This window comes from Nannospalax galili, unplaced genomic scaffold, assembly GCF_000622305.1.
Source record: "Nannospalax galili isolate Female #2095 unplaced genomic scaffold, S.galili_v1.0 scaffold473, whole genome shotgun sequence".
Lineage (NCBI taxonomy): Eukaryota > Metazoa > Chordata > Mammalia > Rodentia > Spalacidae > Nannospalax > Nannospalax galili.
The window spans coordinates 1495314-1508034 of NW_008334092.1; the positions used below are offsets into that span (position 1 = coordinate 1495314).

At 46.9% G+C, this 12721-nt stretch overlaps 1 protein-coding gene across 1 annotated transcript in view; it reads right to left on the bottom strand.

The window, feature by feature from the left end:
- The window catches only part of Csmd2 (CUB and Sushi multiple domains 2), a 633859-nt gene that overhangs the window by 402770 nt on the left and 218368 nt on the right, over positions 1-12721 (bottom strand). The window contains exon 6 of the mRNA XM_029561678.1: positions 1302-1496. Coding sequence (XP_029417538.1) covers positions 1302-1496 — 195 coding nt within the window. The remainder of the gene's footprint in view (positions 1-1301; positions 1497-12721) is intronic.

Genomic DNA, 12721 nt, shown 5'->3' on the forward strand with positions numbered 1-12721 from the left:
AGGAGGAACCCAATAGAGGGATGCTTTTGGAAGCCCTTGTCAAGAAACTCCAATGGACTCTCATATGAACATTTGAAATATGCTCTGTTCTTTTTTCTAGTTCCCTGTCTAGAACTTGTAATGCTAATTACTCTTGCCTTTACTTCTCTGTCACATCTCATATTCATGATTCTTGGACTTTCTTTTCCCCTTAGAGATAAGAGTTATGCAATCTGGGAGTCTTTTAGATAGATCCACTGAAGGGGTACCCCAATTGCCTCACCCTGCATCCCTGTTCAGCATGGAAGAAGCCAGAGCGATCTGCATACCGATTCCCTATTGTCAATTTGGGTAACCTCTTCAGAGGATGGTGTGATAAGAATAGGAGGTAGGAATTGGTTAGGTAGTTAGGGTAAAAAGACCCCAAAGAAAAGTAGCCAGTTTCTTGGCTAAAAGTCAAAATGTTCTTGGGCCTCTTAGCAACATACTCTGTTCCAAAGGCCAAAAATGTCGAAAGTATTTGGGAGATTGTATCTGATCCTTAAAGGATTTTAGGGTTACCTCTTCAGAAGGGGGAATGTTAGAGTAGCCAAAAGCCCCATAAAAAATAAATATAAATAAATAAATGAGAGAAGAAGAATGAGTACGTGAAGTTGTCGGAGGGAGAGTGGTGGGGAGCTATGGGAGGAGTTGGAGGGGAGGGACTGGGCATGGATTTGATCAAAACGCCTTATATGCATGCACGAAATTCTCAAATTATTTATTTAAAGAAAGAAAGAAAATATACAAAGAAATGGGAAAGCTCTGGGTAAATAGGGATGACTGGTCACCCAAGCCAGGAGAGTGCTAGGACAAACAGGTTTAGTGGATACTTAGAGGCTGGGAGGAAGGAACCATGAAATTCGGAGAGAGGGTGAATTCACAGAAATAAAGGAAATAATCCCAGCACAAGGTCAGGAATCTGCTGTGGGAGTGCTCCATGAATGAGTCTAACAAGCCTTGGCGTCTAACAGGAAAGGAACTGATGCTGTCTCTCAGATGGGACCAGTGAGCGGGGACAGTTAGAAATAAGTGTGTTGACATGGGGGCAACTTCGGGAAGTATATATCTGAGGACTAGGAATTCAGGTGAGGCTGAGGAGCCTGGGAGCATCTGGGGACCTTGAGGACCTCGGACTGCTCCCAGACGTGTTTCCCATGGTGGCAAATTCATGCCCCGCTGTGGCGGTGGGTGCAAGTCTTCCCAGAGATGGATCCCACCGGAAGCTTGGACGTGCCCTCCTGGCCTCCACCTCCTCCCGCAGCCCCTTTGTGGTCACCTACCTCTGCAGGAGGGCAGAGGGAAGTCCCATGTGGCGCTGTTCTCGGAACCAGCATGGCAGGTGAGCACCGCATGGCCCTCCAGGAAGAAGCCGGGGTTGCAGCTGTAGCGGACCTTGTCGCCGAGGTTGAAGGTGGAGCCTTGCTGGATACCATTGGGCAGCCTCCCTGGGTTCCCACACGTGTGGCTGGGGAGAACTGTGAGGAGAGAGAGACAGACGTGACAGGTGAGATGGTCTTGAACTTGGACACTTTGATCCTAGCAACACTCCTTGGGCCAGGCCACCTGCCTGGGCCTCGTTTCTTCTGTGAATAGTTCTGGCTACACTACAAACCTCCCCGCCTTTGGCTGTCTATCATCAGAGAACAGGTTACTTGAAAGAGGTTGCAGGCTAAGGATTTGTCATCAAACATCCAGGTGTTCTGCTTCCTCTAATGTGTAGCCCTGGGGGTGAGTCACACCCAGCCTTATTACTGGAGATGAGACCCTAAAGAGACAAGTTAATCTCTTGGGCATGATTGACTTGACTTGAGAATTCACAGAAGGGTCACAGAGCACGGCACCTAGCCATTGCTCCTTAAACCCTTGTTCTTTCTTTGTGTATGCTACACTACCTAATGGCAGAGTCTGTGGTCAAACAGGTGCAGCGAGTTAAAGGGGTCAGTGAATTCTGCACTAGGTAGAGAGAGAGAAGACGAGAACTCGAGCTCTCCTCTGCCCAGCCAGAATAAAGGGGAGAATTGAGAATAGGCGGTTCATTACATGATGAGCCACAGCAATCACAGCCACCTGTGTGTGCACTGTCATTATCCAGAGCAAACGGTCTTGGTGAGGGTGCAGGAGCATCATGACCCATCAATCGGGGAGGGAGGATGCAGCACCTTAGTGTCTGTGTGTCACCTGTTCCCCTGACTCAGCTCCCTCTCTCTGGGCTGGAAAGTGCCTGCACTCTAAAGGTCATGGCTCCCAGATTACAGGAGAGCCTCACAGGGCAAAAACCAGGGGTGTCAGTCTGCCAGCATCACAGTTCAGTTCCTCTCCATGCATCTCCCCCTTTCTCTGCCAGCATTGACTCGTGAAAGCCATCTCTAAGAAGCCTGTAGTGGGGTACTTAGAGAAAGCACAGACTCAGAGCCTCAGGCCTGGGGTTCTTGTCCCAGCATCTCAGTGTTGCCTAGTGGCTCACTCCCTGTGGGGCCTTGAGCAAGCCTCTTAGTTGCTCTGTGCCTCAGTCTCACCATTGGAAAGATGGAGATCACAACAGCACCTTCCTCAAAGGGTCCTAGTGATTATTTCAATGAGTTCCGGCATTCAAAGGGCTTAGGACAGAGCCTGGTACACAGGTGAGAACAACGCAAGTGAATCTAAGTTCTAGCCCCGTGGGAGGTGTGCACCATTAAGGACGGCCTAAACAGTATGGTTAGGAGAGGAACCAGGCAGGAGACCAACTCTAGTCTGGGGCTCAGAAATGGCGTCCTGAAGAGGCCACACCTGTGCAGGCCTCTTAGATTAGTGAGAGTTAGAAAGGGCAAAAAGTGTTTCAGACCAGGTATGGTGGCACGTGCCTTTAATCTCAGGCAGAGGCAGGCGGATCTCTGTGAGATTGAGGCCAGCCTGGTCTCCAGAATGAGTTCCAGACCAGCCATGGCTTCAAGGAGACCCTGTCTCAAAAAAAGACCAAAAAAAAAAAAAAACCCAAAACAAGTGTTTCAGACAGAGAAGACAAATACGCTAAGGCCCTAGAGTTAGAAATAATGAAGGGGCTCAGGCAGTCTGAGTGAGAGAGATGTGTGTGTGTGGGGGGGTGGGGTGGGGGGATGACACAGAAAGTGGAGATGGGCAGGCTGAACCTTCTAGTCTCTCTAAGCTCTTACAACTCCTGGCAAGTTGGTGACTGTCTTCCTGGACCTTCTCCAACCACCCCTGAATATCTCAACCCTCTAAAAGCCAGCTTTCCCCTTCTTCCTCTTCTTCTTTCCCTCTTCCTCCTCCTCTTCCTCTTCCTGCTCTTCCCTTCCTCCTTCTCTCCCTCCCTGCCTTCCTTTCTGGGGGAAGCCATCTCTGTGAGGAGGGAAATGGCAGACTGTGGAGCCATCCTGGTCTGAAGGCAGATACCATCACTGTCTCCTTCTGTTTGACTTTGAGTCACATGAACTCCTTGAGCCCAGTTTCCTGAACAGGAAGTATTTGGGAAGGTTATTGATAAATGTTGCAAGGCACATGTTCTCATTCCACTGGGCTTCAGGGCCAGGAGGGCAGCAGCCTGGCTGGCTCACATGTGTAGCCTGGAGATAAGCACAGTGCCTGGTACTTAAAGGGGCATGTTTCTGTGTTCATTAATTAGTTTGAAGCTATTCATTCATGCATTAATTCCTCTGTGCAACAAAAATTTATTGTGGGTCTACTGTGCTCAGAGCTGAGGGTATAGTGGTGATCTAGGTAGAAGGGGTCTCTGCCCTCAGAGGCTTGTGTTCTGGTAGGATAATGTTAAGGGCCCAAGAGTCCTTCCTCCTCCATTCTCTACCTCTGGTATGTTAGATGACCCAGTGAAAGGATCTGCAATCATCACTGTCAATTGGTCCAGCTTAGCATTTCCCATGAGCCCCTGCTGTTGACTCACTCACTGTTCCCATCTGTCACCTCCTACTGGAGGATCACAAGATGTTTCTCAAGATCCCCTGCTGCTGGCTCAGTTGGCCTTTCCCATGATTCTCTGCCGCTAGCTCACTGGGTGTTTCCTACAATGCCCTGCTGCTGGCTCAGTTGGCCTTTCCCATGATTCCCTGCTGCTAGCTCACTGGGTGTTTCCTACAATCCCTTGCTGCTGGCTCAGTTGTTCTACCCATGGTCCCCTCATGCTGGCTCATAAGCATTTCCCATAATGCAATGCTACTGGTTCAGTTGTATTTTCTGACTCCCTGACTTACTATTTCCCATAATCCTTTACTCCTGGCTCACTCAGCTTTTCCCAAGATCCCACGCTGCTGGTTAAGTTATATTTCCCATGATTTCCTGCTCCTGATTCACCCAGGCTTTCCCAAGATGCCCCCTGCCTGCTGGCTTACAGTACAGGCAATACCTTTGATGTGTATGTGTCTGTATGTGTGTGTGTGTGTGGGGGGGTGCTAAGGATCAAGGAGGCCAGGTAAACATTTAGTGAATAAAGTAAGCTAAGGTGCAGGGAGGGCACCAGTGGAGAAACAGACTGAGAAGTGGTGTAGAACTAACGTTTCATTTTCCGCAACAAGATGCAAAGATCCAATTTAATTAAATTACTAATGTCAAATTTTTAATGAACCTACCTCTGCTTTGGGCTTTCTTCCTATGAAATTAATGACTGGAACGTCACTATAAATAAAAGTTGATTCTTTTTAAAAAGTCACTCAAATGCTTACTGTTCCTTAATGAGCTGTTCATAATCATACCACTCTGAAATGGGTCTCTACTGGAACCAGGCTGTAAAAAATAGGGGGCCCATTCCCCAACCCCACCTTCTTTTTGATCAAGCGCTCATCTTGAGAGGTCACACAGTGAATGGAGAGTGAGTTGACTTGGGACTCAGAGAGGCCTGGGTTCAAATCCAGCTCCACCAGCTCTGGCTGGATCATTCAAACTGTACACCTCACTTCTCTGGACTTCTGTCCTTCATTTGAAAACTGGGTCACTTTCTTTCCTCTAAGGGGGGCAGGGGTGTGCTAGCCCATAGAGCAGATGCAAGAAAGTGTCACCAACTGGGTGCTGACAACTGCATGGACTCATTGCCATTGTTGTGCAGTTATAGAGGGCAGAAGGTGAAATGAAGAAGTCTGTGGGGCATGGTGTATTTTCTTTCCTCCTCCCACTTTGGGTGGCTTGCTGGCAATCTCTGGGGTTCCTTAGCAGGCAGGTTGCCCCTCTAGAGTCCCTCCTCACAGAATGCTGTGATACATCTTTGTAACCTGTACTGGAAAAAACCCATCCTTATGACCTCCTTATAAAGTCATCTTCAAAGACCCTGTTTCCAAAGGAGGTCACATTGACAGGTACTGGGGACTAGGTCTTCAACAGATCTTTTTTGAGGCAACCAAGTTGAACACACAGTAGGACTGCCCACCCCTAAGGGCTCTAATACCCACTCCTTAGGGCTCTGTATGCCTCTGGTCCTGTGTTAAACGTTTACTTCGTTTTCAAAGGTTCAAAGGAACCTACAGGACATAGATGTATTGTCATTTCACAGATGATAGTGCCAAGTCACAGAAAGCGTTAAACAGCTGGCTTAGCCAAGGCCATGCAGTTGGCAAATGGTAGAGGTGGATCAAGAATCCTGGTCTTTCTGACTCCATTGTTCAGTGCTCTTCATCCGAAGGCAACATTTTTTTTTTTTTTTCTGACAGAGGCAAAACACCTGTGCACAAAGCCGATGCTCTATACACAAGCCCCCTTCCTCCTGTGTCCTTCTGGGGACAGAGGCTGCATTATAAATAGAAGGTGATCCTTTGAATGTCCACATTTAATAGTCTGAATCTTTTTCATGTATTATTTTCCAATCCCATACATTTTTTTCCCTAATAGTATCAAGGGTAACATTAAAAGTGTGGTCTTTTGTTGTATGTTTAATGAGCAACTTTGCACAGACACAGATTAGAGATAAGTCACAAAGCAATGTCTTTCTAAGGCACAGCATTCTTTGATTTTGTTTTGTTTTGTTTTGTCCATGTGTTTTTCAGCACAGATATTACAACAGTTTGTGGTCTCCTGTCTATAAAGCTTCTTTTTGATTGCTTACAAAATGACAAGTAGGGTATTTACATCCAGCGCAGCCCAGAACGACATTATTAAAGCCGTGCCTGACATTGAACAATTCCATTGTAGATTAGCTGAGGGGAATTTTGTCCCTTCTACAAAGCCAGGCTCTTGCCAATCAACATAATATTTCCCGTGATTGTATGACAATGGCTCTCTGTGGTTGGAGTGCGGCTAGAACTACATCATGCCTTGTTTTATTTTTTAATTTGAGACTTGGGTTCCCATCATATAATGAAGAGTCGTTTATGCTCTGGATGAGCACCCTCCACATATTTGATGCCACTCTCCTGTTGAGTAACTCCACCATCTCTGTGGCCCTGTGACTGATTCAAAGTGGCAGGCGAGCTGGGAAGAAGGACGCACGGACAAAGATACCTGTCTTCCCACAATTCTCCGCATGCAAAAAAAAGAGGGAACTGTGGGTGTGCGCATGTGTGTGTGCGTGTGTGTGTGTGCATGTGTGTGAGCGTGTGCGAGTGTGTGTGTGTGTGTGTGTGTGCGTGGGCTGGCCAGGGGAAGGAAAATAGAGATTACAGGTCTGATTAACAGCTTGGTGCTAGACTCTTCCGCATCGCCCATTGTCTTCATGCCCTGCGGTTTTAGCTGTTGGACTTTGAACATAATTTATTGCACACTTACACTGTGCCCCAGTCCTGGCAAATGCCTTGTATATATTTCCATCCCGAAAGAGCTGTCTGTACTTGCTTTATTCTGTTCTCCTCTTATCTGTTAGAGATGTATATGATACATTTGATGTGTACCTTATATATTATTGCATATTTATGTAAAAATTCTATACTGTATATGTGATTATATGATGGATATCTGACTTCCTTCCTCCTTTTTCATTCGTTTTGTTTGGCTTATCTTTTTGAGATAAGATCTCATGTAGCCCATGCTGGCTTAACTCAACTATGTAGCCAAGGCTGACCTTGAACTCCTGATCCTCCTGCCTCTACCTCCAAAGTGCTGGGATTACAGGTATATGCCACCAGGCCCAGTACATGTGTGTTATATTTTCAGATATGGTTTAGTATATTTACATAAGAATTATATGTGGTATATGTTAATATATAGCAATATAACTAATAATATAAAATATAACATGATTAATAATAGAAATATAATCTGTATAATATATACATGGTCTATCATCTGTTTGATATGGTCATTAGTTTATTGTGTATATGTACATTCCATGAAGAAGGCATTTTTAGCTATTTTGTTTCCTGCTGGATCTCATTTCCTGGAACAATGCTTGGTATGTATACCAATAACACTATAATAACACTAATAAAAATGTGTTGAATGACTTAATGATCTTACCTAATCCTCTCAATAGCCAATGGACAGCAGTGCTATGATTCATTGTTGAGGTGAGCATGGCTGCCAGGGAGGCTAGGACACAGGTGCACTTTCCCATGGCCACATGTGCAAGGCAGGCCAAGAGGCAGGACACAGGGCTGTCCCCACCAGTGCCTCTCTTCTGGGCCACATCCTTTCCACCTACTGCTGTTCTTCTGCTAACCACTCAACATGCAGGTCCATGGTGACCTCCTGATAAGGGACTCACACTGTCCTCTCAGGGAAGTATTACTCTGACAATCAGGTAGTTAACCTGGAGCCTGGTCTTGTGTATTTCCTGCCACCTGTCAATCAAACCCAGACAGAGGTGCCAGGGCCCCCACAAGTCAGCAGGCCCTGTCCTGCATGGCTCCCTCTGACCTTTAGATCAGACAAGAATCCTCCACCTCCAGCCTGGTCTCATGACTCAGGTTTGTGATGTTTGCCATCCTTGGTGCTGGGGTCACAGGTGGAATTTTACAAAGAGCCCAATGCCTGCACCAGTTCCTAAATCTCCTGAATCACAGCTTCAGCGCTGAGAGACAGAAGGGCAGAGCTGAGATCAACAGCAAACCTTGACAACCTGATGCTCCCTTTCCTTAGCTCTTAGCTTGGCAGGGGGTAGACCTCTGGGCTCTGACCCTGGAGGCTGCTTCTTGTCATTGGCCTTTTCCTTCTCAAAGCAGCTGCCTGGCTCCTTCTCTGTCACCTCCTATCCTCTGTATGTCACACCAGCTCCATCAGTCCTTCTCATGGGAAGACTCATCATCTCTCTCCTGCACCTCTGTGCCCCACTCTCCCCACTACCAGCCCGGCTGCCGCCAATGATGCCTGATGGAAGGCTCTAGAGTGACCATCCAAGGAGTGCCATCTAAAGCACAGGTTCGCCAAGACCTTGCTTTTCTCTCAAATTCTCCCTCTAACAATCCCTACTCATCCTCCAAGGCCCCAGTTAAATATCATTTCTATGAACAACCAATTGTCACACTTGGTGTCTTGCCATATAATACAAATAATGTCCCAGTGCAGGCTCCCTTCTGCCATTTAATTCATCTTGCAATCATATAAGTCTACATTGTAAGTACTTGGAGTTTCTGGATGCCTCTTGTGGAATTATGTTAGGCTTTCGCGTGCATTTCGATTCCTGCATCATCCATCTATTCATACATCTATCCATCCATCCATCCATCCATCCATCCATCCATCCATCCATCCAAATACCTTGCAAGAGAGCCTGCCTGTAATTTTTCTTTAGGTGACTATTTTCAATTCTAGACTTTCCAAGAGAGGCAGGAGTAGTGTTATTACTTTTATTATTATTATTATTTTGTCTTTTTGAGACAGGGTTTTCCTGTAGCCCCAGCTCACCTGCCACTGGCTATGTAGACGAGGCTGGCCTCAATCTCACAAAGATCCACCTGCCTCTTCCTCCCAAGTGCCGGGACTAAGGTGTGTACAATCAAGCCTGGCTTAGTACTCTTTATATAACTAGCATGCAATTCAATGCCTGGCAGGAGGTAGGACAAGACTGTCCGGTTGGAAATTGAATGCACTGAGTGAAGTAAATATAAACAATTAAATATACATTATATAATTCAGAAGACTATATCATATATACACATATATGTGCATATATGTATACACATATGCAACAAATGAGTGCTGTAGAATGGGAAGCTCTTTTTGTAAGGGGCAACTAGTAAATATGATCTGTTGCAGTGACTCCATTTCCCCATAGTGTGAAGGCAGCCATCGGCCCTACATGCTCCAGTCAATCTTACTTGTAAGGAGAGGCCGGTGGACCATGCTCTACTGGCTCTGAAGGACTGATATTCAGTCAGGTCTGTATCTGAGGTATATTACCTGTATTGTCATCACTATTGCTTATGTTGGGATTAGGAGCCACATTTTACTAAACACAGAAGATCCAGAAAGCTGAACGACCACTAGAATAAAAGGAAAACACAAGCTGTCACCCACTAGGTGTTTAACATGACACAATGCTGCTCAGAGCTTCACCTAGACAGTTATTCACACCAATTTATTTGGGGTGGGGTCAGTTATATGTGCACATGCTATGGTGTGTGGACAGTAGAGGGCAAGTTTCGGGAGTCAGTTTTCTCCTTCCACCACACACATCCTGGGGATTGAACTTAGGCTGGTAAGCTTGGGTGCAAGCACATTTATCCACTGAGCCATTTCTCCAGTCCTTGCCTGGACATATATATCATGTTCGAGACCGATCCTGTAACGGTCCTCTTCGCAGAGGCAGGGAGACTGAGGAACAACAGAGGGGGACATTCCAAGGCCACGCTGCAGGTCAGGATCAGAGCTGGAATTGAACCCTAAGCCAGCTGTCCTGAGTGCTGTGGCCTTTGCCAGACACTAACCTTGACCTCCCAGAATTCGTGCCCTGTGTTTGCATCACTGCCTCATGGCACAGAGTCAGTACTTTGAGCATCTTCAGAGTCTCAGAGCCAAAAGCATGTCTGACCCACTCCCAACAGGTCTCTCGTTGGTCCCTTTCCCCGGCCTGGACTAGCCAAGACTGAAAAGGCATCCAACACAGCAGCATCCTAGCAGAATCCCCCATGCTTCCTCACCCCAGAGCCTCCTCTCTTGCACTTGGTTCTCTAGTAGCAACGCCACAAAGAGAGCACAGCAAATAAAACAGAGGATAACCTCTAACACTTGAGTTTCAATAAAACACAAATAAGTCTTTAGTATAAGTATAACCCTGAAGATATTTGAGCTATACTTATGCTAAACACTATTTGGTAAATGTAACCGGCTGTCTGGTATTTTAATCTGCCAGTTTGGCAACAGTGACCAGAGGGGACATGATCTCCTAAGCATCAAAAACTTTGACCTCTTGAAGAGCTGGGTCTGTTCCTTTAGGGAAAAGAACCTGGGAGGAGCCAGAGTTTGTCTCTGAAGTCTGTGTGGGCTGGAACAGTAGACAGAGTGGAAGCCCCAGAGCTTTTGAGGCTGGGCCTGAACAGAGTAAGTCACAGCAGGTTTCCAGGGGAGCTGGGCAGCCTCCTCATTCTTCCATTTACCCTACAGGGAAGCTAGACTTTCAGAGTTGCTGCTCAACTCTCCCTTCTCCCCATACCCAATCTCAAGGACTGTTAAATCTGTCTAGATATTAAAACACGTGAATCAGAGATGCCACAAGGTTGCTAAATAATGGTCAGTTCAGGCTGAATGCCCACGTAGGCAATTTGGGGTTAACTGAATACTTACAGAATAAAACTGTGGTAGCTAACATTAAATGGTCACCTCGCTCTGGAGTCACCTGGGAGACAAACCTCTGGGCAAGTCTGTAATGTAGTTTCTAGAGTGGGTTAATTTAGGGCAGAAAGACCCACCCTGAATGTGTGCAGCTGCATTCCATGGGCTGAGGTCATAGGCTGAATAAAAAGGAGAAAACGTGCTGGGTGCCAGCATTCATCTCTCTGCTTCTTTTTAAAAAATATTTTATTTTATTTTATTTTATTTTATTTTATTTTATTTTATTTTATTTTATTTTATTTTATTTTATTTTATTTTATTTTATTTTATTTTATTTTATTTTATTTTATTTTATTTTATTTTATTTTATTTTATTTTATTTTATTTTATTTTTTATGTGTATGAATGTATTGCCTGCATGTATGTGAGTGCACCCGTGTCATGCAATGCCATGGAGGTCAGAAGAGGGCTTCAGATTCCCCTGGAACTGGACTTAAGGACAGTTCATAGCTGCCATGTGGGTGCTGGGAATTGAACCCAGGTCCTCTGCAAGAGCAGTCAGTGCTCTTAACTGCTGAGCCATCTCTCCAGCTCCTCTCTCTGCTTCTTGACTGGACACAGTGGAGCCAGTCACCGTGGGGACCTAAAGGCCCCACCTTGCATAGGTCTGAAAGGAAGTTACTGGGGGTGTGGCCTGGCTTGCTTTGAAAGCCTGAAGAATACTTCCGCACTGCTGAGGAGTGCATGATCAGCGAGTGACCACCCTGGGCAGGGGGGAGTTCCAGGTGCCTTTATAAGCTTTGTAACACCTGCAATAAATGAGTCCCTGCTTGACTAGGCTCCCCGTTGCGTCTGAGTGTCCCTGGGTAATGGGGGCGGTGTGGGCTGGTGAACAGTGTGCTTACTCATCCCCAATCCTCACCTCCCCAGGGGTCCCTGGTTCGAACCCCCGGCAACTGAAGCCCAATGTGGGGCTCGAAGGAAGGTGAAAAGAAGAAAAGAAATAAGAAAAAAAGAAAGAAAAAGGATTGGGGCCAATCGAGGAGGTTCAGGGTAAGCAAGACCCTAAAAATGGGTAACACAAATTTTAAGTTTGAAGACCCAGCGCTTAAAGCGCTGAGAGATATGCTTAAAAGCAGGATTGGATTTGTCAGATATCCTATAGCTCAAAAGGTTTGGGCAGAGGCGATTCATTTGGCTGCCTGGCTACTTGGGGCTAATGTTTTTACTGGGGATACATGGGAATCATGGGAAGGGTTTGAGGAAGAAGGCAGAAATGCAACAGAAGTGAACCCAAAAGTGGCCAAAGTAACAAGCAGCACCTCCCCGGCGTGCCCTGGCCAGCTTCAGAGCCTCCTGGGCGGAAGGGCGGGGCAGAGCGCATGGGGGTCAGCAGCGAAAGCCGCCCACCCCACCCGCCTTGAACTAATGCGCGTGAGTCAGGGGCCCGTGGAAAAGCCAGGCGGGACCAGCGGTAGCAGCCCCCGGGCGTGGACGGAAGGGCGGGGCAGAGCAGAGCGCATGGGGTCAGCAGCGAAAGCCGCCCACCCCACCCGCCTTAAACTAATGCGCGTGAGTCAGGGGCCTGGAAAAGCCAGGCGGGACCAGCGGTAGCAGCCCCCGGGCGTATTTAAAAAACAAACAAACCAAAAAAAAAAACTCACCTTTGGTGGTGCGCTGCAACTGCAACCGGCTCTAGACAGCTGAAAAGGCCTGGGGGAAGGTGGCTTCAGGAGGGGCCCGGCCTCTTCAGTTCTGTGGGTGGCCAGGGAACCACCCTGCTCCCTGAGTGTACAGCCCTGCAGGCAGCAGCACTCACCAAATCCCTGGCTGAGGGAGCCCTTAGTAAAGCCTACAATGTTTTCACTGACTGGGGCAGATGTGGAGAAACAAAACAGCTTAATTCAAGGAACTCATGGCCATTGTTTTCTGACAGTATTCAGACCTGTACGCTCCTTAAAGAGAGAAAAGCCCTATCTTCTTACAGCATCTTAGGGGGCACCAAGGATTGCCTGGGCTTTTATCCCAAGGCAATGCAGAGGCAGACAAGACGGCTTAC